We start from the raw sequence: 27,971 nt of genomic DNA, 5'->3' as shown, positions 1-27,971 counted from the left end.
AAAGTAAGTAAGTTAGAGATACGACTAGCTAACTTCAAACATATACCTACCAAGCTACAAAACATCTCTTAAATAGGGAGTAACTCTTGTCGGTAACACTTTATTCTCATGGTCCATTTGAGTATTAGTAGACTGTCTGATTAATATCTGTTGATACTGCTCCTTCAACAGACGTTTAACTGACTATAAGAAACTTTGCAAATGCAGTCAACTTACACAAACCCCAACCTAACAGTCTACTTGTAATTTAATGAGAATCAGTTGGCATGTAGATGCAATGTAACTTGAATTCAACAAACGGACCATCAAAATAAAGTGTGACCCTCTTTTCCCACTGGACATCACATGCTTTTAGATTTCAAGGAGCCAAGGAACACTTTACACACGACTTGTAAGGGAAAAAAAATAAAGGGAATGCATGAGAAAGAGAGAGATATAAAGGTAAAAAGGTAGATGCTCTAAACCTGAAGGAAATAAGACTTGTAATGACAGATTCAAGGAAGACACTGCATACAGATGAGATCGTTACAGAGAAGTGTGAGTTCTGTTGCTGTGGTGTCCCCGAAGTCCCCCACTTGAATATTCTGCCATTATATAGATTTACTTTTATTTATTTTTGCATTTCTTCCTTCTGTGAGGTGTTATGAAATCTAACATCAATGATCTTGGATTTGCTTATATGTAAATCCGTATGCTAAACTATTCCCAGATAGCAGATCTTCATTGAATTATTGGTAAAACTTTAAAATAAGGTTCATTAGTTAATGCATTTACTAACATGAACTAATCATGAACAACACATGTACAGCATTTATTAATCATAATTGAACATTTACTAATGCATTATTAACATTTAAGTCCATGCTTGTTAACATTAGTTAATGCACCATGAGTTAACGAACTAACAATGAAGTACTGTATTTTCATTAACTAACGTTAACTAACACGAACAAATACTGTAGTAAATGTATTGTTCATTGTTTGGTCATGTTACTAAATGCATTACTTAACATTAACTAATGAACCTTATTGTAAAGTGTGACCGAATTATCATTGAATCAACAGTTGAAAAGTTGAAACCTCAACATGGGTTGTTTTATTGAAAATGTGAGTTTTCAGAAGTCACCCCTGTAGTGAAGAAGGGTTGCTTTTTCTTGGGGTCTCAGCACTCTGAAGGGTCACAAAACACCAAAACACATTTTTCGAGCTGTTGACAGTCATATATGTTTCCCACGCTTCTAAAAACACTATTAGGACACCTATATTTCACTAAAAAGTGAAAATAGGTTGTTTTTGCGTTATTTCCAGTTAATTCGTTTTTCCGTTTTGAAATGCAACTCTCTGCTAGCGGGGCTCCCAGCTAACTCCATCAAGCCTCTTCAGCTGCTCCAGAACGCAGCAGCACGAGTGGTCTTTAATGAACCTAAAAGAGCACATGTCACTCCGCTAATCATCCGTTTGCACTGGCTGCCAGTTGCTGCTCGCATCAAATTCAAAGCTCTGATGTTTGCTTACAAAGCAATTTCTGGCTGCGCCCCTTCTTATTTGCTCTCACTTCTGCAGATCTATGTGCCCTCCAGAAACTTACATTCTGTGAATGAACGTCGCCTCGTGGTTCCATCCCAAAGAAGGAAGAAATCACTTTCCCGAACGCTTGCGCTCAATCTGCCCTGTTGGTGGAATAAACTCCCAAACTGCAACAGAGCGGCAGAGTCACTTGCTGTCTTCAAGAAACGACTAAAAACTCAACTATTTAGTCTCCGCTTCACTTGGTAATCTGCAATTGCCTCTCTAGATATACCACTAACTGTACCCAAAAAAAAAAAAAAAAAAAGTAAAAATTTAAAAAATAAAAAATTTACTAATACTTTCCTTCTTAGACTTTACAGACCTGAAACTAGCCTATAGCACTTATTCATTGTTGCTCTTATAGTTGTATAAATTGCTTCCTTGTCCTCATTTGTAAGCCGCTTTGGATAAAAGCGTCTGCTAAATGACTAAATGTAAATGTAAATGCATTTTTTAAGCTGCTTTAGATACGTTAGAACCTTATGTGTATTCCAGCATGGAGACTGGCTGTCTGTACCTGGGAGTACTTCGTGATGTCTCTGTGTGCTGCGTTCATTCACGAGAAAGACTTGGTTCAAACCAATCAGCGCACTCTATTGTGTATGCGATGCAGCTTCATTAATATGCATGATAGCTTCAAAGACGGTTTTTACCTGTTACAGTGTTCAAAGAAACGCCACGTTGTGTTGCCAAAACGAAGGGAAGAAGAAGCAATGCTTGGAGACACGGGTTGTCAGTGTTGCTTTTATAATTTGCTGCAGTGAAAGTTTTGTTTTCATTTCCCGCTATGAGAGCGCTGCTTGACTCACGTGTGGATTACAGTGCACGTGACATGTGACAGAAATACGTGTCTAAGGAATTTTTTTTTACCCGAGAAAATGGTGACATTCTGAAAATGGTGACATCCGGAATTGCCGCTCTCTCTTTTTAATAAAGAAGCGGCTACAGTTGGTGTTGATTGTCCTGTCTCTACAGATTTGGTAAGTAGGCGATCAGTGATCTTTGTTTATTTATTTAGTCTGGCTGGAGAAAAAGCAGTTTATATAGGCGTAATAGGCATGTCAATATAATAAGCCCCTTAAGAATTTCTTTGTCAAACAAACATTTGTCATGACTTGTCACTCAAAAACATCTTGCTATAGCTACTTAATTTATAATGTAGCCAAATGAGATTTCTTGAAATCTTTCTTGCAGTATAAGCTGTTTATTTTGTAATTATTTTAGCATTTGTTAAAAAGACTTATATTTTGAAAACACCATTTTAAGTAATAAGCTGTTCATCTTCTGTGATTGTGACCATCTTTTTGTGAAAACAGTGATGTTTCCAACCCGGGCTCAATGTGGAAACGTAGCCCCGCCGGAGTTTCTGCGGACCGCGATTTACGTCCCGGGAGGTACGTATTCGAGCGGTTTTTGTTTTCGCGGATCCATTTCGCGCCGTTCTTGCGCGTAAAGCCGCCGGATCGGCCGACTCGGCCACCCTCCTCTTCCTCCTCCTCCTTCCCTAAACCCGAGCGACGGTTCGCAAAAGCCGTCCAGAAAAAAAAAAAAAAAAGCAAAAGCCCTCATCTTAGATTTCGACCGCGTTTTCGGATCCCGTCACGTTCTCGCCCTTATTTTTCGGATTCCGTTTTTTGTCTTACCTGATTTCCAGAACCGCTGTTCCCCGGACTCGATCCCGGTCGTCGTCCACCGCGGCCAGCTCCTCCTCCGGGGCCTCCGCTCCGCAGACGCAACGCTGTGAGCTAAGCGGACAAACTGGTTGCATCGGGAAAGCCCTCCACTCGGAGGCGAGCCGTCGGCCGGCGAGCGCAAAGAGGAAGAGCGGAGCGGCGCCACACCGCCCTGTGGCATTCGCTCGAAAAAAACTAAATGCGGCCTTACGTACCTCCAGCCACGTAAATCGCGGTCTCCAGAAACGTCCGCAGGGCTACGTTTCCAGAATGAGCTTGGGTTGGATGTTTCAATTGCACTATAACATAAAAAATATTATAGTAATTTATAGGAATAGTGTTATATTAATAGAACCATAATATTAAAAAAAATTATCTATTTAAATTCTATAGTTGCTCGTATCACAACAACTATAAACATAACTCAATACTGAAAAAACATGTTCAAAAACATTATAATATTTACTATAAATCACCATAGTATTTTTTCATGAGGTCATTTGTCCTCGATAAAAACCGCAAATGTGATCCCCGCCATTGGTGACGTTTCCAGGCGGCAAAACTGCGAGATTCAGGAAGTGTCTGGCTTCTGATGTATATTTTGAGCCCTCGTCTTACTGCAGCTGCCTGCTCTCGTCTACAATGCAGTCAAGGCGAGGCGCATCTCAAACAAGAACAAAGTTACTCAACACCTCTCGCTTAGCTAAACAAGCAAATGACTGCTGATTCACCAGTGTGCATTTTCAGAACTTTGTGCACGGTAAAAACGGTGAACAGGACTGCTATTCAGAAACACAAAGCCCTGCTTTTCTTCCTTTTCCTTTTTAAATAGGCAGAAAAGGGGCTTCAAAGTGGGCTGGTAGCTGCTTGCTGAGCAGTGGGATGTGGGCGAGGTAAAAGGGTGAGGATAGAGGGTAATAAGTAGCTTCCAGGGCTGCCGATGCCTTTGATCCAGACGAGCAGCGCTCACAAGCCTGGGGCTTGAGTGGTTTTCCTGGATGGAGGCCTGCATGCTAGAGAGATCCAGCAGAGCTTGAGGGTTTAGAAATTCGTTTTAGAGATCAGACGTTTTGGCAACATTCACTATCTTTCATGTTATTGTGAATACATATTATGATGATCTTTGCAGAGCAGTCTTTCTCTAAACTTTGTTTTGAGATCAAAACTGGGTCAAAATGGGTATTCTCTGGCTGCACCTGACATAAGCCTGATTAGTAAATCTCGTTCAAATATTTCCTGATCACATTTGAGCCCAAATTCAAAAAATAAGCAAAGAAGGTTGCTGCCGCAGTAAATGTTTTATCGAAAAGCTCCACCTGAGAATCGAAATGCATTAATGCAGTAATTTGATATGATTTTAAATTATCGTAGTTTTTGGACAATAAAGTATTTATACAACTAATAGATGCAACCCAAGCTCACTCTGGAAACGTAGCCCTGCGGACGTTTCTGGAGACTACGTGGCCGAAGGTACTTATGGTCGCGTTTTGTTTTATTCGAGCGAACGCTATGGGGCGGTGTGACGCCGCTCCTCTTCGCGCTCATCGGCTGAAGGCTCACCTCTGTGTGGAGGGCTTTCCCGCCGAAACCAGTTTGTCCGCTTAGTTCGCAGTGTTACATCTGCGGAGCGGAGTCCGAGAGGAGGAGGAGCCGGCCACGGTGACGACCGGGATCGAGTCCGGGGAAGTTCGGTTCCAGAAATTAGGTAAGATGAAAAACAGAATCCAAAAAATTAAAAGGAAACGAGTTCACGATGGGGCAAGAACACAGCGAGATCCGAAAACGCGGTCAAAATTGGACAGCTTTTGCAAATCGTCGCTTGGGTTTAGGGAAGGAGGAGGAGGGCAGCTGGGTCGGCCGATCAGTTGTTCAGTCAGTCAGTCGGACTGACGGTCGCTCTACAGCAGCCTCCGGTGGATTTTAACGCGAGAACAGTGCAGGCGCGAACGGCACGCGCTCCCGAGACGTATTTTGCGGCCTCCAGAAACGTCCACGGGGCTACGTTTCCACAATGAGCCCGGGTTGAATAGATGTGTTTGTCAGTTTACAACATATTCCTGGAGTTTTATCTCCATTATTATGTTGATTACTTCCAAAGACTATTAAAAAACATTTACATCTATATCAAATTCAAACCACAAAAAAGCCAAAGCAATGCCACATATTAGCCAGAATTCAACCAAATGAACCAGAACTGATCCTAACTGGGCCACCATTTGCTTTTATTCTACCCCAGATCTGTCCAACACATTACACTTACTGTGTGTGGCAAAGTACAAAAATCCCAGCATGCATTGCAGTATGATTACATTCTTTAGCTTACTGATGCTACATTTTTCATTATTTGCTGTTGATTCTGCTGTTTATGTTGACGTAGTTGATTTTGTCACTTTTAGTCTCCTGTTTATGATGTTTGTGAGTCTTGTTCATTTGGTTAATTGTCACCATTGTTGATGTTTATATGCTGATTATTGATGTGTCTGTGAGCAGAAATTCAACCATAGAATTTTTGTAGCTCAAAAACCTTCATAATTCTGTGGCATGAGCAAGCATGTTATCACGGTACTTCTAATAATGGAATAAACATTGGTTAACATTACTAAATTTAATTATTTCATTACAGGTTGTGCCTCAATTAATTTTATTGCTTTTTTTTTACTTGGCTTGTTTCCTATAATGAATTAACTTTTAAAACAAAGTTCTTAAAAGTCACAGCAGCCCAAAATAAAATTTATATGAAGAGGTTAAGGGCTATGAGCCCAACAAAAGCAAACACTTTTCTCCATGATGGTGACTTTAGTCTCTATGGTCTACATATGTTTTAAGATAACTGGGCCACATTTGCCATGGCTTCTCTGGGAAACTATAGGCTCACCGCCGCATTAACCAGAGCTAACTGTGCCGAATATTTGTCAAAAGTGACCCACATATGTTTTGAAATAACTGGGCCACATTTGCCATATTTTCTCTGGGCCACTTTAGGCTCACAGCCGCGTTAGCCAATGCTTACTGTGCCAAATATTTGCCAAATGTGGCCCACATATGTTTTAAGATAACTGGGCCACATTTGCCATATCTTCTCTGGGCCACTATAGGTTCAAATCCACATTAGTCATAGCTTACAGTGCCGAATATTCACCAAATGTGGCCCACATATGTTTTAAGATAACTGGGCCACATTTTCCATATCATATCAGGGCCACTATAGGCTAACAGCTGCATTAGCCAGAGTTGACTGTGCCGTATATTTGCCAAAAGTGGCCCACATATGTCTTAAGAAATCTGGGCCACATTTGCACTTACACATGTGAGCCACTTTTTGTTTAGACCCTGATTACCCTTAAACAGTGGTCACCAAACTTGTTCCTGGAGGGCCGGTGTCCTGCAAATTTTAGCTCCAACCCTAATCAAACACACCTGAACAAGCTAATCAAGGCCTTACTAGGTATACTTGAAACATCCAGGCAGGTGTGTTGAGACAAGTTGGATCTAAACCCAGCAGGGACACCGGCCCTCCAGGACCGAGATTGGTGACCCCTGCCCTTAAATGACTATGCCACATTTTTGCCAACTGTGGCCCACATTTGTCCTCCATCATTTGGGCCAAATTTACCATTTTCCACATGGGCCACATTAGGCTCACATTCAGATTACATTTTGCCATAAGTGCCATATCTTTTCCTTAAATGGCCCATATATGAATTTGAATCTTTGGCCCCTCTTTGCCATTGTACAGTTGGGCCATTTTAGGCTCACATTCATTTTGTCTGGGCCGACGGAATACCACCAGTGCCGCCTAAAGTGGCCCACATTCGTATGCTATCTGGGTTGGTAAGGCAGGTAAACTGGCAATACCTTACAAGCATTTGGCATGCCCTGGCTAACGTGAAGAATAAATATACAGTAAGCAGCAGAGGGAGTTGTGACTGTCAGTAATAGGGCGAGGGCACCCTTAACTGACACAACGTCATAGGGATTCAACACAAGATTTCACAGTGATTCTCTATCAGTGCACAAATTGGTGAAACAATTATTAAAATACTGCAAGATGCCATAGGGAATCTCTATTGAACGAATGTTTCACACAGCCTACATCATTACATCATGTCTCTAAGCCTAATTGGACACTGAATGATGCAAGAACTGCAAGAGAAGTCACTACACACCTCAAAACTCATATTTATTTATTTATCTATGTATACAAATTACCTTATTGAGATTGGCCATTTAGAACATCTGAAATGCTCTGTTTAGATTTGAAAACGTGTTAGGAAAATGACGTTATTCCTGTCAGTGTCTTTCACAGATCCAGCTAAAATAGCTTAAAAATATAGATAATATTGTGACAGCATCAAACTGCATCCTTTCCCCTCTCCCCTCCTCCTGTGTGCTGGCCATTTTAAGGCTGCATTTCTTTAAAAAGACCTTCCATTGAATACAGCTTGAGTAACCCTGACAACGGCTGCCGTCTAATTGGAGGAGAAGTACAGGGGCCACATATCCCTTGGAGGGCACTGAAGCAACAGAGAGATCAAAGTGGAGGAAAAATAAATAAATAAAAAACAATTAATTGAGCGTGAAGGGTTTTTGGATTTTTTTCCCACTGTTTGAGGGCTGTATTTCAACATGCCCTATTTCTCTGTGAAGAAAATGCTTCAGCTTCTATAACAAACCTCAGCAATGATGGATGAATGTTCATCAATGCAGGAAATACAGTAGCTTCCGAAGTCTGGGGTTCACAGATACAGGATGGCTACTAAGAATGAACGTGACTATGTGCGACACTGAAGTGTTCCCCAATGCTCTAACACAGGAAAGACATGACCAGCAGGGGGCAGTTATGTAACAGTGATATAGCAGCACACACTTTGAGATTTACTCAAGTTTATAAATGACATTAAGGGCTCTATTTTGACGGTCCATGCGCAGAGCGCAAAACGCAGGGCGCAAACGTTTTCAGGGCATGTCAGAACGCATTTTTGCTAATTTACGGACGGGAAAATCAGCTTTGCGCCATGGAGCATGGACTAAAAGGGTTGAGTTTATTTTCTTAATGAGTTATAGGTGTGTTTTGAGAATAAACCAATTAGAGTCTCATCTCCCATTCCCTTTAAGAGCCAGCTGCGTCGCGCCATAAGCGCATTCGCTATTTACAGGACGTAAAGTAAGTCTAAGTGGAAAAACTGAGCAGTTTACTAGCAAACAGTTAACAGTTAACAGTGAGAAAACTGTTAAACAGAGCATCTACTGCGTGAGAATGAGAGATAATGGATCACTTTCACTTTCGCTCTTGGATAGGGAAACCTTTACGCACAGACATCAATTAGTCTATAAATAATTATTGCATTTGTTAAGCGCAAATATTAATTTCAAAACTATTTCTAAATTCAGTTCTAATTTCCAGCAAACGAATAAATTAACAATAATAACGAAGTGTGCTCAAAAACCTGAGTTATATCCTAAAACACATGCTGTGCCCCATATGGTCTAAAACCTGACAGGTGGGCAAATCTAAGCTTGTTTTTAATAAAACAAATATAAATATGGATATAATAAATAATACTGCTAATAATAATAACATTATACAAAAGCGAATTGTTATGAATGAACTGAAAAAGCCTCTCGAGATGATGAAGGCAAAAAAACAGTGATTTTTCATATTTATATAGGCTAGAAAATAATATGTTTTGTAATATTTTAATCCTTTATGTTTATATCCTATATCTATTCTTATTATATCCTATATATATCCTTAATATTTAAATTTTTTCATATGTAAAGATATTTGCCTATTGCTCTCTTGTGCGTATTAAGCAGTATGTAAGCGAGGCGCAACTCTGCGCCGGAGTTTAGCCGGTTTGTTTTGGTCTAATGAAAAATCTATTATAGTTTCTCAAAATAGCAACGCGCCAGCAGTGCGCCTCAGAACGCCTTCCTTTTTAGACCAGAACGCCTATGGACGCACATATGAGCGCTAATGCATTTGCTATTTAAACAGTGTAGCGCAACGCCTCAAAACGACTCTTGCGCCAAGCTGAAACTACCAAACAAGTATTGCGCCGCGCCTTGCGCCGGGTGTATGATAGAGCCCTAAGTAGGATAATCATGATGGTCTCGTCAGTTGTAGCATGGTTTGTTCACTGAAAAACAATTTTTCAAAATGTTGCGGAAAACCTAAAAGCACCGTACTACAACTTCAATGCTACTAGGGTTTTGAATGTTATTTGAATGTCACAAAGGTCTGAGGTTCATTCTCCCACAGCTGCTGTAGCTGTCGCGTTACTGTCTTAAATGTGTGCTCTGCTGTTCCTCTTGTCTTTCAAAGCCTCTCGAAAGCAGCTGGCCAGATGTCATGGCACTAATCGTGGTGGACCAAGGCAGCGGCTTGGCCTGCCACTGTGCGCCGGCTTGATTATTTCAGCATATGGACAATTCAAAGGTCAATTACGAAAGCAATGCAAGCCATGTTGATCAAGAGCGAAGTGGCATTTGCTTTATTTTTGTAGTGTCCTTTCAGTTTTATGCCTTTCCTACCGCAAAAATAAGATCAGTGTTGTAGTTATGAACACCTGTATCCATTTTTGAAATTGTGCATACCTCAATGCTGATTACAAATGACATGGGTAGGAAATAGGACTATTATGTTGTTCCTTGCCTTGCAACTCTTGATTTCTATGAAAACACATGATATCCAGTGGGACTCACAGTAAAGACTCACTTCTCTTTGAGAAACCTCACTTCAGATACAGTAGTCAAAAGGCTACACATTACCTGATGGAAAGTGCTCGTTGATTGGCCAGTTGTCCACCTGTAAAGTGGCATTTCCCCCATTCCTTGTGAAGCGCACCACATGATACTTTCCATCATTGACTTCTGTAGTCATCTCTTTGACGCTGATGTCCACTGTGCCGATGTTAAATGTAACACACACCTTTCCTTCTTCCTGGAAAATAAAAGAAAAGAAAAAGCCTTGTCAGTCTAACAAAATCAAAACGCAGCTCAATATATCAAAGGTGATATATAGATATATAGATATACACACATGTACTCAAGTAAATAAACTGAATTAATGATGTGCTATCTGCGGAATTCTGCACGCGCAGATTCCGGGTGGGCCTACTGATCAGACACAAAGGTCTGTATCAGAGAGATTACTTGAGTATATGTGTGTATATCTATTTTTATTTAGTTTTTTTTATTAATTTCAGTAATATTATTGACTAATGTGAAAATGTTCATCTGATTTATGCACAATGCAGTTTGTACAGTAATATTTTCTGTCTTTTACTAGATATAATATATGACAAACTTGCTTTATTTACCAAATCAAGTGAATCTAATTGGATTTTCATTTTAAAATATAAAATAATAGTTAAAAAGATATTATTTTTTATTACATATATTATTTCATATATATTATATTCATATCCGCAGAAATCTGCAGATTTTTACCAAAATTCTCAGCAGAAATAGCAAAAAACGTCCGTAGATCCTATCTGGCCCTACGGATCAGATATTGATTAGATGGTACCAGTTGGTTTTTTATAAAGCTTATGTTTTTCAATCCCACAAAAAAAAAAAAAAAAAAAAAAAAAAAAAAATATATATATATATATATATATATATATATATATATATATATATATATATATATACATATATGGAAAATGTCAATCAAAGTTCTTGTAAGAATTAGGACTCCCCCTATCCCCATGTCATGTGAACTGTCAGTGGTTCTCGCAATATTACAGGTATGGTTGTAATAGTATTTTTTTATTATTATTATTTTTTTTATTATAGTTAAGATATAAAATTTTTGTGCATATTATAAAATCATAGCATGTTATCGTGACCTCAATATCACCCAAAACAAATATGTGTAAAAAGATTTATATTTCTTAAGTTTTATACAGCTAAAAGACCCTGGGGTCAAATTGACCCCAAAGAACACTGATGTGACAAAATGTGTAAAGGGCATTGAAAAAAAATAATATCATGTTAAATTTATGTTTACCAAGTTTTCCCATTAAATTAGGAAAAAGCATTCAATCTGTAGCAAAAACAACAACAACTATATATGCACATAGGTTTAACATTGAATGGGGTCAAATTGATAATAAGATAATAGACTGATTTCACACGGCCGCCATTTTTAAAAGCGGAATCAAGGCTGCGGTGGGAAGAAGCATCGGAAGTATCGTTGGGAGTTACATAGGAACGTTGTGTACCTGGCTGTATATCTTATCAGCGAAGAGAGAATGACACATTTATAACGTCCAAGTGACCTGAAGGTCCGTTCTGAATGAATGGTGAAACTAAAAAGGGATATCAGAGCTCATTTTCAGCTAAGTTAAGGCAAATGGCACACGTTAGCAAATGTTTTCTTTCCTAAACACAAGTTTTAGATGCCATTTATCAAACTCAAGTTAATAAACTGATTCTTTCACTATATTAGACTCGTCACGATACTGAATTAAAAGAAAAACTGTCAATTTCCCGCTAACATTTAAGGCATTGTTGATGGTTTTCTTAAAATAGCGCTGATTTGCCATTGTGTTCACATGCTCAACAGAAATGCTTGTGATTGGCTGAGAAGGTCATCAGTTCACCCTCCGCTGTTTACAGAGTACAAACACAGACGAGCGATCTGCTTCTGATGACTAGACTGATCTTCTCGTCTGCTTCGAGCTCCAGTCTCCTTGTATCTGTGTTTACAGTGGGTGAAGAGCGGTAAACTGAGTGCAAACACAGATACACGGAGACTGGAGGGCGAAGTAGCCGTGAAGATCAGTCGAGTCATCCGCGCTCAATGTTAGCGGGAAATGGACGTTTTTAAAACTTCAGTACCGGGACAACACTATTACAGACAACACGATGTGCTACAGAGGACTGCAGGGTTTTATCGCTCACCAGGTTACATAGGCAGAAAAGCGTCCCCACGGTGTTTTACTAGTGCCATAAACTGAAGCCTAGGAGGACACTTGAGATTATTACTCTTATAGATGTTGTTTAATGCTAAATTGCTTTTAATTGTTTAAATTAAACTTACTAAATGATATTAAAATGATGTTCACACCCTTTCTGCATTTTGAAATCTCTGCAACAGCTGGAGGTTTGTAGTCCACAGCATGTTACTACAACGTTTACAGTGCTGGTTCTATACTTCCGGGTTTCTTCCCACCGCAGCCTCGCTTTGGTTCTTTAAAATGGCGGCCACGTGAAATAAGCGCATAGGAGGGTTAAAGGGCACCTAGGTTATCCCTTTTTTCAGATTTAATATAAGTCTTTTGCGTCTCTAGAATGTGTATATAAAGTTTCAGATCAAAATACCCATCAGATTTTTCATTATACCTTTTACAAGATGCTGTTTTATACTGATTTCCAGCAGGGGGTGGTTTTGTCGTACTGCGACTTTAAGCCGAGTTCTGCCCGCCTACTGTTTCTACATGCCTCCTCCCTCAGCTGCGTCAGACAACAGACAGACTTAAAGGAAGAAGGTCTCACGTAGCGTTTGTGAGATACTACAGTAAGAACTAATCTTTACTAATCAGTATTGTGAAGTTGCATTGATGAGTCACACACAATATCGTTACAAAGTTAACACACACACACACACACACACACAGATACACACAGATACACACGCACACACACGCAGGCAGGCAGACAGACAGACAGAGCGCGCTTAGCTTAATTAAGTCTAACCTCAAGTACTGTGTGGATATCTGTTATGTTAATGTACAAAATAAACCTGATTTAACTTCCACAAACCGGGATTGAAGGGTCTTCTTTTATAATCGTTCTGACACGCGGCTGTGCTGATGAAGTAAAGCTGAAGTAAAACGCCGTAATTAATTACACACATACTCTGTTTTAAAACACTTTAAACATGTGAAACTTACTCTTAATCACATTTGATGATGATTGCTGGTCCTAGCGAACAGAACAGACCTTTTATTCCCGGTTGCTTTGCGTATGTCTGTCTGGTCTTGTTGACATATACACGTGACTACCGGAACATGTTGATGCGCGCAGCTGTCAATCAATTCGGTGGGCGGGGGGATCGCACACCTACGTAATGGTGCGATCGATTTGAAAACAGCTCCAATTGGCCGACCCTTTTTTTTGTAGCGAAATTGAAAAAAAAGGACTGGGTGTGTTCATATCACCCCAGTATGACGGTCTATACACTATACCAACACACAGATCTGTCCAAACAGCCCTTTAAGGTCATAAAGTACTCAGCAGGGCGTTTTAGTATAACTGTTGGCCGGCATGTCCTCTCTTTAAATATCCAGGCTGCCGTGATTGACAATTTCAATTACACTGCACTGGCCAGCAATGTTTCATTGTCTTTTCAAAGAACGGTGTGGTAAAGGTAAATTGTATCCTATCAAAATAAAACCATCCACAATGACAACAAGCCAATGTTACACTCTGTAATAGTCGATTCAAGCTAATGAACAGTATTAACACACTGTGGTAGGATAGCATACATTACATTGCTTTTTCTCATTACAAAGGGGATAGCGCATAAGATTGATGCCTGTTGAAAGTTCCACTTCATTTGATATAAAACCTGATGCCTCTCAGATGATGGCAGACGTTTAGAAGGTTATTGCTGAATTTTGCTGCAATGGAGAGGATAATGTCTGGTGTTTTGCCACTGTGGGTGGCATCAGGGTAGCCAAGAGTGATAAAAGTAATTTGAGTTGCAGCAGGGGCCAGCACAGATGAAGAAGAGCTCTATCTCTCCCCATGTTATGTGTGCTGACATCCGTAATGAGCTATACAATCCAATTCTGTCCCTCCAATCAATGGTTACAGTGGATAAACAGCCCCAGGCATCTTTTTTTTTTTCGAGAAAGCTTCAACCTTAGTCTCGTAGCATTGAACAATATGCATCCATCATCATCAGTGACCATCAAAACATAGTGAAGGGTAATAGCCTTCAAAACCTCCTAATTCGATTTTAGGCTATGATTAGGTAGCGAACAAGCATTCAGGTCCAAGTTCATTTCCTTTGTTGTAGCTAGCACAAAGTCACAAAAAAGTTTGTGTTAAGACTCTAGAAGAGCAATGAGTTAACAGTGAAGTTGAGACTACGCAGACTTCAAAAAGGTCTTCTCCGTGTAGGAACTTTGGTCAGCATACTTTATGTTGACGTCAGAATTATTAGCCCCTCTTTGAATTCTTTTTTAAATACTTCCCAAATGATGCTTAACAGAGCAAGCGAATTTTAACAGTATGTCTGATAATATTTTTTCTTCAGGAGAAAGTCTTATTTGGTTTATTTTGGCTAGAATAAAATCAGTTTTAAATTTTTAAAAAAGCATTTTAAGATTGTTATTATTATTAGCCTCTTTGAGCTATATATATATATATATATATATATATATATATATATATATATATATATATATATATATATATATATATATATATTTTTTTTTTTTTTTTTTTTTTTTTTTTTACATAACTTGTCAAATTACCCTAACCAGCTTAAAAAACCTTTAAATGTCTCTTTAAGCTGTATAGAAGTGTCTTGAAAAATATCTAGAAAATATTATGTACTATCAACATGGCAAAGATAAAAGAAATCAGTTATTGGAGATTCATTTTTTTATTAAAATTATTATGATTAGAAATGTGTTGAAAAAAAATCTGCTCTCCATTAAGCAGAAATTAGTGGAAAAAATAAACAAGGGGGGCTAATAATTCAGGGGGACTAATATTTCTGACATCAACTGTAGCTGTGTATATACAAAAACAGTGTTTACACATTGCATGAGAATTTTGTTCCTTATCTTAGGAGAGAAGTTATGAAAAATTAAATTTGAAGACATTTTTTATATTGTAAACAGCCTTACATTAAAATGAAGAGTTTTTATTGTCATTTATTTTCTTGTCAGCTTAGTCCTTTTATTAATCTGGGGTCACCACAGTGGAATGAACCGCCAACTTATCCAGCACATTTTTACGCAGCATCCACACACACACACTCATACACTACGGACAATTTAGCCTACCCAATTCACCTGTACCGCATGTCTTTGGACTGTGGGGGAAACCGGAGCACCTGGAGGAAACCCACGTGAACGCAGGGAGAACATGCAAACTCCACACAGAAACGCCAACTGAGCCGAGGATCGTACCAGCGACCTTCTTGCTGTGAAACGACAGCACTACCTACTACGCCACTACGTCGCCTACTTTATATGTTGTGTATATTAAATATTGTATATGTTTGAGAATCCAAATACATTGTATAATATCCTGGAGTGTCCTTCAAATCTTTGTACAAGAAAAAGAAAAGTAGATGCAATGTATAGGGTAATATCTTTGACTCACTCTTCATTCAAAGTCAAACACACAATCTTCACTTTGATCTTTTCTTCTCTGGGTCAGAGTTATTAAATATTAACCTTACATTGCCTCTAGTTCCTATTGCATACAAATAAGAAGTCTCTTCTTCTTCTTTTTAGCTCTTTTTGCACACTGCAAAAATAGTTTTTTCCCTATACTAAAAAAAGTTGTTTCGACTTAAAAATTTAAGGCGGCATGAACACTGAATTTAAGTTTACTTCACTTAAATCAGGTTAAAATTGACAGGACTTACAAGTGTAATAGACATGGTTTAAGTTTAGTGAGCTTAAGTATTGAAGTTGACTCTTGTCTCATTAACACTTGCACTCTCATATTCACACACTACAAAAGCCCTTAGTCATGGCTAAGATTGAAACACTTTAGATGTTTTATTGAAAATATACATTTTCAAGTCACGCTGTGGTGAAAAAGGGTTGCTTTTGTTGCGTTTTTTTGTGGACATTGTGCACTTGTGTTCACATTGTTGTGATTTAAATGATGGCAAGAGAAACAATAAGCGCTTTGATTATAATTCCTGTCAAAAAGTGGAATTCACTGATCTAGTCAGTGAGGATTATTAGTGTAAAATAATGACACTGAGTTGTAAATTACATTGTTTTAATATTATTAGCTCAGTGTAATGTATAACACGGTGTCATGGTGGCGCATTGTGTAGCACACAGGCCCGGCCCTAACCAATTTGGCGCCCTAGGCAAGATTTCAGGTGACGCCCGGTCACATCGCAGTAAATTCCACTGCTAGTGTAAAGTCATACGAAACTAAATAGCTTTTTGTTTGACTACTACAAGCCTGGAAAACGTCAGATAAATATGCCAATGCAATTAACGTTATTGCTGCTGAATAGATCTAATATTTACACATTTGCTTGAGGAAGGAATGATGGGGGTAGTTACATTACTATTACTATTTTCCATAACATCTATGCCCTTCTATAACATTAGCTGACGTTAAAACTAACAGATAGCTCTATAGATATTTATTGATTAGCAATGTTATGCCATATCTGTCAACGTTGGGATGTAAAAAATATGGGACAACAAATAGCTTCAAATGGTAGAATACATTGCAAACAATAGAAAATATTGACAATAAAATAAAAGGTTTAACCTATTAAAAACAATGGTTTATACAGAAATCAAATAAAGCTATGAAATCTATTTAACTTTTAATTGTATTTGCATATTGATTAAAGTTACTATAGTTATTTAGGGAAGAGCAGCTAGTGAATCTCTTATGGTTTTTTGTTTGATAATAGAGGAGTTCATGTAAGAATGCACAGATCTATAATGAATGAAGGAATGAAGCATTAGACTACTTTAGTAACTGTTTGTGCTCATTTAAGAGAAAATTAGTTGTGTTTTTAATAAAAAAGCAGGATAGAGCAAAAAAAGGAAAAAAAAGAAGCACTTTTCCGACGGTCCCTTACTGAGAGCTACGCTCTGTGGGCGCTCTCCCGGCTAAATGCATATCCCTGGCTAAACGGAGCAGTGGTCGTAAAGTCGAGGGAAAAAAAAGAAAAAGGCTGTGAAACATAACCAGCTTTGTCTTTTTGTAGGAAACAAACTTTAGATCTTTTTAGGCTAAGAGGCTTTTGAGTTATTGCCATCTATCACTGAATGTGTGTCAGGACTATCAAAAACAAAACCAACTTAACCGCACTCATTTCTGGCGCCCCCTGGATGTACAGCGCCTTTAGCATTTGCGTATACTGCCTATGCCACGGGCTGGCCCTGGTAGCACAGCAAGAAGGTCACCATTTCAAGTCCTGGCTGGGTCAGTTGGCATTTTCTGTATGGAGTTTGCATGTTCTCCCGGTGTTCGCATGGGTTTCCCCAACAGTCCAAAGACATGTGGTTTAGGTGTATTGAATAATCTAAATTGACCACAGTGTATGTATGAAAGCAAGAGTATATGGTTTCCAGTGTTGGGTTGTGGCTGGACGGGCATCCGCTGCGTAAAACATACAGTGTGCTAGATAAGTTAAGCAGGCTGAGCACACTTAACTGTTGTTTTGGTCATTCTAAAACGCGTATTAGTGTTATTATTTTATTAATGATTTCCCGAATCAAGAGCGTCTGTGCTCCGAGTCTGACACCTTCAAATGCCACCGCGCGCACTGCGTATCAGGATTGCCTTTTGAGGTGCAAGTCATTCATTAGATGAAGAAAAGATTGACACAGCGTTTTACTGTTGATATTTAATGCCAGATAATCAGGAAGAGACAATTTTGTTTGCTTTGACTCGTTGGATGGAAATGCTGCTTTATTCGCACGTCTTTTATACGATAATCCAGTTTTGCGCATAAAGTTCATTCGCATTTTTGGATGGAAACGTTTCACCGTCCAAAGACATGCGGTATAGGTGAATTGAATACGCTAAATTGGCCACAGTGTATGTGTGAATGCGAGAGTAGATGGGTGTTTCCAGTGTTGGGTTGTGGCTGGACGGGCATCCGCTGCGTAAAACATACAGTATGCTAGATAGGTTGGCGGTTCATTTCTGATTAATAAAGGGACTGAGCCGAAAAGAAAATAATTGAATGAATATACAACACTGCCATTATGAATGACTTCCAGCAATACTTTGGTCAGGTTTTTAAAGCCACTCAAAACACACATACATCAAGAATCAGCATAAGAGTCTCAATGGTGGTGACAAATTTCTTGTCATAGTGCATGCTGGGAATCATAGATGAGTGTTTTATGATTCTCCTAGCATTTACTGTCAAGACATTTGCCAACATCATTAAGACCCATACGCTGAATCTTGATGCCTGTGTTTTGAAGGGTTCAGATGTTCAATGTGTTTCTAAAACCTGATCAATGGACTGCTTAATATGCAGAATCGCATGATTTCCTTTAGTAGTTTAATGAAATCATGATAATATTACTGCCACAATTAAAAAAGAAACCACTGACACAATCAGGGCTCTATTTTGACGGTCCATGCGCAGAGCGCAAAACGCAGGGCGCAAACGCTTTCAGGGCGTGTCAGGACGCGTTTTTGCTAATTTAAGGACGGGAAATCTGCCTTGCGCCGTGGCGCATGATCTAAAAGGGTTGAGCTTATTTTCTTAATGAGTTATAGGTGTGTTTTGAGAATAAACCAATTAGAGTCTCATCTCCCATTCCCTTTAAGAGCCAGCAGCGTCGCGCCAAGAGCGCATTCGCTATTTACAGGACGCAAAGTAAGTCTAAGTGGAAAAAATGAGCATTTCACAAGCAAACAGTTAACAGCTTTTTAACAGAAAACTGTTAAACAGAGCATCTACTGCATGAGAATGAGAGATAATGGATCACTTTCACTTTCCCTCTTGGATAGGGAAACCTTTACGCACAGACATCAATTAGTCTATAAATAAATAATTTTGTTTGTTAAGCGCAAATATTCCTTTCAAAACTATTTATAAATTCAGTTCTAATTTCCAGCAAACAAATAAATGAATAAATGAGTTATATCCTAAAACACATGCTGTGCCCCTTATGGTCTAAAACCTGACAGGTGGGCAAATCTAAGCTTGTTTTTAATAAAACAAATATAAATATGGATATAATAAATAATACTGCTAATAATAATAACATTATACAAAAGCAAATTGTTATGAATGAACTGAAAAAGCCTCCCGAGATGAAGACATAAAAGCAGTGATTTTTCATATTTATGTAGGCTAGAAAATAATATGTTTTGCAATATTTTAATCCTTTATATTTATATCCTATATCTATTCTTATTCCTATATATATCCTTAATATTGAATTTTTTTCATGTGTAAAGATATTTGCCTATTGCTCTCTTGTGCGTATTAAGCAGTGCATAAGCGAGGCGCAACTCTGCGCCGGAGTTTAGACCGGGTTTGTTTTGGTCTAATGAAAAATCTATTATAGTTTCTCAAAATGGCAACGCGCCAGCAGTGCGCCTCAGAACGCCTCCCTTTTTAGACCAGAACGCCTATGGGCACACAAATGAGCGCTAATGCATTTGCTATTTAATCAGCGTAGCGCAGCGCAACGCCTCAAAACGACTCTTGCGCCAAGCTGAAACTACCAAAAGACTGTTGTGCCGCGCATTGCGCCACACTGAGCCGGGTGTATGATAGGGCCCTCAGTGAATCAAAACTACTAAATTTGATGCACCAATCATTTTGCTTTTAGTCTGTCTTGCCATAACACAAAGCTTCAACAAAGACAAAATGAACATGATGAATGAAGAATCAAAAAGACCAAGTACAGCAACCACTCTTGATCATTATGGTGACTTCTGAAAATGTATTTTACAGTTTAAACACAGTTTAAAAGAAATCTGCTTATATTCTCAAATGAAACTCATGTGATGCAAAATGCTTGCCACAGTCAGCAATATTTGAACACAATGAACACACCTAGCATCATTCATTACACACAACGACTCAAAATTGAAGACACTTGTTACTAATGCTGTGACCGCATGTATACAAGCAAGTTCAGAGTGCACAGTTTGCTGAAGATTCCAAACAAACACAACGGATGAAGGCAGAGTCAGGGGAAGAGGAATTTGAGTAAGAAGAGGGAGAAGAGCAGGCCAACGGGTAAGAGGAGTTCAAATCAGAGAGCCCTATAATACACCCGGCGCAATGTGGCGCAAGCCGCGACGCAATAGTCTTTTGCTAGTTTCAGCATGGTGCAAGGGTCATTTTGAGGTGTTGCGCCACACTGTTTAAATAGCAAATGCATTTGCGCTCATATGTGCGCCCATAGCGTTCTAGTCTAAAAAAGCAAGCGTGTTTTAACTGTAAATAGTCTGTTCTTTAGACCTGAACAAAGTCGGTCTATTGTCTATATATATAATATAAATAATATATAATATATACGGTATAATGTTATTAGTATTAGCAGTATTATTTATTATATCCATATTTATTTTTGTTTTATTAAAAACAAGCTTAGATTTGTCCACCTGTCAGGTTTTAGACCATAAGGAGCATAGCAGGTGTATTTGGAAATAACTCAGTATTTTGACCACACTTTGTTATTATTGTTCTTTATCCATTTGCTTGAAATTAGAACTGAATTTAGAAATAGTTTTGAAACAAATCTTTGTGCTTAACAAACAAAATTAATTATTTATAGGCTAAATGATGTCTGTGCGTAAAGGTTTTCCTATCCACGAAAGCAAAAGCGAAAGTGAACTTACTTTACGTCATGTAAATAGCAAATGTGCTTATGGTGCGACGCAGCTGACTCTTAAAGCTAATGGGAGATGAGAATCTGATTGGTTTATTTTCAAAACACACCTATACCTCATTAAGAAAATTAACTCAACCCTTTTAGACCATGCGCCACGGCGCAAAGCGGATTTTCCCATCCTTAAATTAGCAAAGATGCGTTCTGACACACCCTGAAAGCGTTTGCGCCCTGCGTTTTGCGCTCTGCGTATGGACAGTTAAAGTAGAGCCCAGAGGATGAGGCCAACGAGGGAGAGGAGAAGGTCCAGGAAGGAGAGATAGTCCATGGCATGACAATTGATGAAGCAGGACTAGGAGTCCGCCCAAACCTAATTAGGTTCACCGTGGTTAGGCCACCACTTCGAGCAGGTCTCGGAACGCTTTTTTGGTCAGATTTTGGTGCACACTCAAGTACGATTTCTGCATTCACACCTGCCCAAACAAACCGCACCAAGAGGGAAAATGAACTCTAGTGCGATTCAATCGATCTAAAAAATGTGTGAAAGCACCCTAAGAAGATCCATTACTGTAAAGTTTCTAACAATATGCATTGGCAGTTATGAAACAAAGAACCATCTCACAAATTGAGCATGGTGTTTTCAATTGTTTTCCTGTAGTGTGTATTGATGTGTGTAGCGTTTACATTTACAAAAGCTTCGAGCTGCACTTTTGGTTTGAAAGTTTGAGTCTTGAAGTGAGAAGGTGTGGTTGTGTTTATGTAGAAAAGGATGCTGTGTTTAGACATTTGGGAACATGCAGGAAACGTTTGTGAAAATGTGTTTTAGTTTAGTACATCTGTTTTATGCCTGAGACAAAAATTGTTCCGGTATAAACAGGTTGACGCACAACTAACCAGACCCTATCCTACAGCAAGCTACAAATACTGCAAAATTCATTTAACTCAGATGACAAACAGATATCTTCCCGTTGCCATGGTACCAGCTCTCACTGTAAGTTTTGTCAACTCTTCTGTCAGAAAGCATAAGCAGATTTGTTCACCTTCTCCTGATAGTCAAATTAGCAGTATCACAGAAGTATTATGCCAAGTTCACACAGCATAGTTCTAGCCTTGATCTTTCACAGTTTTTGTGAAATCGCAGATAAATGGCTGCAATCGGAGGGAAAATCGCTGGTTGGTAATGCGGGTGACAATCACACACAGTGAAATATCAAAGACACGTTAGAGAGAGTCACTGATTTATCGCAGATGCCTGTGAAATATTTGGCATTCTAAACATCTAGACCTGTTTACGATTCATAGTCATGCTGTGTAAAAAATGTTCTGACTGACAAGCACATTATGAGATACTACAGCCAATAAGTACACTGTAAAAAAAATGTCTGTATAATCTACAATGAAAACCTGTTAAATGTTTAAAAGCTAACATACAAAAATACAAAAAAAACCAACCTTTGTTTTTAAGAATGCAATCAGAGTGTCTGAAATCTCAACATGCACCCTCATTCACTAGTCCCTAAATTAGTTAACTGGTTTAGTCCACTAAACAGTGACTACGTTTACATGGACACCAATAATTAGATTTTAATGCGATTAAGACAATACTCTGATTAAGAGTCTACCATGTAAACAGTGATTTTTGATTAATTTAATCAGATTAAGATCATAATCAAACTAAACGTAACCCTGCCGGTCCTACGCCACCCAACCCACTTTCCGCATGGGAATCAATTGTTCTACCAAGGAAGCTAAAGACCATGGCCTCTAGCGACTGTCGCTAGAGCACCTTTAGAGGTCTGAGAAGTGAGGTTTACCTGCACAGCATTCACTAGCTGGCCTCCGTTACACTCACCCCCATAAACTTCACTCCCATCCGGGTCACGGCACCAATGTAACCTTGCCGGTCCTACGCCACCCAACCTGCTCGTAGCTGGTATCGATCCAGTGACATTCCGCATGGGAGTCAGGTGCTCTACCAAGGAGGCTAAACACCATGGCCTCTAGTGTCTGTCGCTAGAGCACCTTTAGAGGTCAGAGGAGTGAGGTTTACCTGCACAGCATTCACTAGCTGGCCTCCGTTACATAAAGAGAAATCGAATTAAGACATGTTGAGTATACTGTTTTTGGTTTATCATCTGCTGAGATATATTTTTGATATTGATATTGTCTTTGAACAGATATCATCGCAGAAGCTAAGGTTTTTGTACTATATCTAAGGTTTGAAATATTGTTTTTGCTTTTGTGAAATGACTACTAAAAAAACAATTAGTCAATGTTGCAAAGGATTCAATTGAACTCTTCATCCTTTACTCTTACACCTTAATAGTTCTTTGTCTGTTAAAACTATGTTTCTGAAACTCAGTATTTATAATAAAACAGTATTGAGAAATTGTACGTAGTTAATTATTACAGATGTAATTTCTGGTATTTTATAAGGTATACATTTGTGAAATTGTTTAATTTGTTTGGGACAATACTACAGCTTCCCATGGAGAGTCAATAAACATAATAATAAGAGTCATTCATTTTCTTTTCGGCTTAGTCCCTTTATCAATCCGAGGTCACCATAGCGGAATGAACCGTCAACTCATCCAGCAAGTTTTTATGCAGCAGACGCCCTTCCAGCCGCAACCCATCCCTGGGAAACATCCATACACACTCATACACTATGGACAATTTAGCCTACCCAATTCACCTGTACCGCATGTCTTTGGACTGTGGGGGAAACCCGGAGCACCCGGACGAAACCCACTCGAATGCAGGGAGAACATGCAAACTTCACACAGAAACGCCAACTGAGCCGAGGCTCAAACCAGCAACCCAGCATCCTTCTTGCTGTGAGGCGACAGCACTAATACTGCGCCACTGCCAATAACAAGAGTTTCATGCACAAAACTGTGAGAGCTCCAGCAACGTGTTTAACATTTAAGACACACAGACATTTATGAACCTCAACCATGGTTGCAAAAAGAAAATAGTATTTTATTTTAAAAATCATTAGAATATTAAGTGAAGATTATGTTCCATGAAGACATTTTGTAACGTGATTTCTTACTTTAAATATATAAAATCTTCATTTGTAATAAGTAAACTGCCTTTCTAAAACTTAATTTCTACAACTTTAGATATAGTTGAAGTCAGAATTATTAGCCCTCATTTGAATAATTATAATTAATAACTTTTTTAAATATCTCACAAATTTAAGGTTTAACAGAGCAAGGAAATTTCCACAGTATGTCTGATAATGTTTTTTCTTCTGGAGAAAGTTTTTTTTTTGTTTTATTTCGACTAGAATAAAAGCAGTTTTTAATTTTTTAAGACACCATTTTACGGAAAAAAATTATAAGCCCCTTTAAGCTATTTTTTTCAACTGTCAAACCATCGTTATACAATAACTTGGCTAATTACCCTAACCTGCCTAGTTAACCTACTTAACCTAGTTAAGCCTTTAAATGTCACTTTAAGCTGTATAGAAGTGTCTTGAAAAAATATCTAGTCAAATATTATTTACTGTCATCATAGCAAAGATAAAATAATATTAATATTATTATTAGTTATTAGAAATGAGTTGTTAAAACTATTATGTTTAGAAATGTGTTGAAAAAAATCTGCTCTGTTAAACAGAAATTGGGGATCGCTGGTTCAGCTTTAATATGCTAAGTAAGTTAATATTCTGCATTTGTGTTGTTTGTATCTCAGGAGATCAGAGTATCTGATGATCTTTCTGCCTTACAGAATAGACAGTAACATATATTATCCTGGCTAGTGTGGTTTCCATAAATACCAGCATCAAATAAGCTTGACCCAGCATGAAAATCATTCCATGATTAAAATTGTTATTTTCACCAAGGCACAGAAAAACGAGGCTGATCCTTGTCAGAAAGGTTTATGAAAACGGCTGTTACGCTGCAAGGACACATTCCAGATATGGTGTCTTAGTAAAATATGCTGATGAGGCACTAGAATGAGTCTTTTTCACACTCTCTAAAAGTCCCAGATTTGCTTGCCAAAGCATCCAAAGACTGCATCCACAGACAGCTGTCGGGCCGACACTAATCTTAACTGAATTCCAATTAAATAAACAAAGCTTAGGGCAGTAATGTAATGGGGGATGTACTGTGAAAAGCAGAATTGCGAGATGAATGGTTTATTGCTGTTTAAACATTGAGACATTATTTTCATGGCGAAGTCATCCTGTAATTTGTGGTGGTCTATACTAGTTGCAAATAAAAAAAAGAGGTCAATGGGGTGGGAGTATTTGCCAGGAGTGAAGATAAGTGTTCATTTCACAGGCTTAGTCCTGGTGTCTGAATCTTTTTTAAATGACTATTTTCTATGGAATGGTTTGCAATAATATATGTCTGTATATACATGAGATTAATCAGTACCATGTCGAATTTGGAAAAAAAAAAAAGTATATATATATATATATATATATATATATATATATATATATATATATATATATATATATAAAATTAAGATCACAATGCAAATGTAAGTACAACCCAAATTAATTAATCTAATAAAATTAGGAAAAATCAAGAAAAATGTATTGATAATTTTTTATTTTTTTTGCAATAACTTATTTGAACTTAAATGTATTATTTTTCCATTCCATTCTCACTTTTTTCTTTAAAGCGTCATGATGGTGTAGTGGGTAGCACGATCGCCTCACAGCAGGGAGGTTGCTGGTTCGAGCCCTGGCTGGGTCAGATGGCATTTCTGTGTGGAGTTTACATGTTTTGCCCATGTTGACGTGGGTTTCCTCCAGGTGCTTCGGTTTCCCCCACATGTTCAAAAACATTACTATTTACTATTTTAATCACACTATTTGTATAGCATAAAGCCTAAAAGGAAATCGACTATGATGTCAAAATTATCCTCACATGCTATCGTACTCATCTTATTAGTTATGTTTGAGAAATGAACACAATATGTAAATGAATCCACTGGAGCAACTGTAATTAATGACTGTTTAATAGGCCTAAGCACACATAATTTCCAATGAAAATGTTTGAACCACAGCAGAATTTAAAAACATATAGATATCAACAATTAGTCTTTATATCCCAATGATGGTGACAAACAAAAAATAAAAATATAGATTCAACCCAAGCTCATTCTGGAAACGTAGCCCCGCGGACGTTTCTGGAGACCGCGATTTAAGTGGCCGGAGGTGCGTACGGCCGCGTTTAGTTTTTTTCGAGCGAATGCTGTGGGGCGGTGTGGCGCCGCTGCGCTCCTCCTTTTCGCGAGTCTTCGATCGAGTCCGGGGAACAGCGGTTCCAGAAATCAGGTAAGATGAAAAACAGAATCCAAAAAATAAGGGCGAGAACTCGGCGGGATCCAAAAACGCGGTCGAAATTCAAGACGAGGGCTTTTGCTTTTTTTTTTTTTTGGACGGCTTTTGCAAACCGTCGCTTGGGTTTAGGGAAGGAGAAGGTGGAAGAGGAGGGAGGCAGGGTCGGCCAATCCAGCGGGTTTTCGCGCAAGAACAGCGCGGGCGCGAACAGTGCGCGCTCCCGAGAGGCGCCCAAGACACGAAAAAGCACGTACAGCGGCCTCTCGCGGATCCGCGAAAACAAAAACCGTTCGAATACGTACCTCCCGGGACGTATCGCGCGGTCTGCAGAAACTTCCGTGGGGCTACGTTTCCACAATGAGCCTGGGTTGTATAGATTCTATGAGGTAAAGGGTCAAGAACTCAACTAAAGCAGCATCTGATCTTCACGATGGTGAGGTCAAATGAAACATTTTCAATAAAGCATATAAACCTCCGTTAATTATCAAATATCCTTGCAGATATGACAGAAATGACGTCAAGCTTTAATCAGTGAAGCTGGTAATGCTGTCTGTGGAGACTGTTGCTGTATAGTTTTACTTCAGTTCTTTCCTTCAGTGATTTTGCTTGTTAGCAGCAGGTGTTCATCAGTGTCTGAATACACTCATTTGTGGTAATTCACTCTGTCTAGTGGTCTAAACTAAAACAGCTAATTTAGATTAGTGAATGGGGGTTTAAGGTGAGATTTCAGACACTCTGATTACTTTCTAGAAAACAAAGGTTAGATCTGTTTGTTACTTTCTGTATATTGTAGAGAAATGAGCTGTTAATCATTTAACAGGTTTTCACTTTAGACTTTTACTGTTAAAGTCACAGATATTTGTTTACAGTTTGAAGAATACAGCATGTGTATCTGCATTTATAAACTGCTAACTAATGTCTATTAATGTTGAGTTAATGCTTTACGAATGATAAAGACATTATTTGCTCATGCTTAATAAAGGTTTCATAGTCTGCAGTTATAAAAGTTTTACCAAGCATTTTTTTTAACAACAAAGCCCTTTAAATAGTGAGAAATAGTTTGCTCTGATCTGTATGTTAAATAAATGTATTAAAGAAAACATAAAATAATAAAGAAACCAGCAGATCTAGAGCAACAATAGACACTTTAATTATCTTATTTCTATTGAAATAGTTGTTTGTGTCTATATGTAGCCTAAAAGTAAAGTTAGAAGCCTATAGGTTAAAAGAGGCCTAGCTAATAAGAGGTTAATATGGGTCAGAATACCCTTTAATACCGCTCAAAATATTAAAAAAACAAATATGTGTCATTTAAACAAATGAATTTGATTCACTGATGATTACATTGTCGAAAAATTAATAATAACAATGCTTTTGTTAATGCGACAAGGATTGTTTTCATGGATTATTTTACCATTACACCTCCAACCCCCACATTTTTTGGACTCCAAGACAGGGGGCGCTGCAGCACCCTCAAAACTCCTACAGTATTGGTCACAGGTCATAGAACACGTATGCACATCTATTTCTCATATCAAAGTCTCTGGAGCATGACCACATCAAAAAAAGGTTGGCAGTAAGAGACCATTACCATATGAAGCTCTGCATGTAACTGTCCTTCCTGCTGTGCTGATGAGCACTGCCAGTATGTCTCACACTAATCAATTAATCCTCATCCAGTTTTAAATACGATCAATGGCAAACGATGAAAATGAATTCTAAATGAAGCAATGATTAAAATGCAAGGTTACAGACAAAAAAATCATCACAGAGGGAAAAAAGCCCCCTTTTTTGGAAGGGAAGCACCCCATGCTGTGAATCAGCCTAGAATAACTTATATTGCAGTCCACCCTAGAAAAAATAAATAACGAACACGCA

The 27,971-nt window shown here is 38.5% G+C and overlaps 1 protein-coding gene and 1 long non-coding RNA gene across 65 annotated transcripts in view; one reads left to right on the top strand and one right to left on the bottom strand.

Moving 5' to 3' along the window:
* nrxn3b (neurexin 3b) overlaps positions 1-27,971 on the bottom strand; it is a 409,500-nt gene that overhangs the window by 38,716 nt on the left and 342,813 nt on the right. For all 64 annotated transcript variants that reach the window (XR_015517979.1, XR_015517981.1, XR_015517982.1 and 61 more), the window contains 1 exon segment: positions 10,014-10,185. Coding sequence is in view for 55 of the 64 variants with exons in the window: in XM_087297808.1 (XP_087153934.1) it covers positions 10,014-10,185 (172 nt within the window). In the remaining 9 variants the exon portion in view is untranslated.
* Positions 5,900-7,816, top strand: LOC147832108 (uncharacterized). Its single transcript, XR_015518146.1, has 2 exons — positions 5,900-6,619; positions 6,762-7,816. It is a non-coding gene; the product is annotated as an uncharacterized LOC147832108 (long non-coding RNA).

Source organism: Danio rerio, chromosome 20 (genome assembly GCF_052040795.2).
Source record: "Danio rerio strain M-AB ecotype USA chromosome 20, GRCz13ab, whole genome shotgun sequence".
Lineage (NCBI taxonomy): Eukaryota > Metazoa > Chordata > Actinopteri > Cypriniformes > Danionidae > Danio > Danio rerio.
This window is presented reverse-complemented; position numbering and strand designations above follow the sequence as displayed.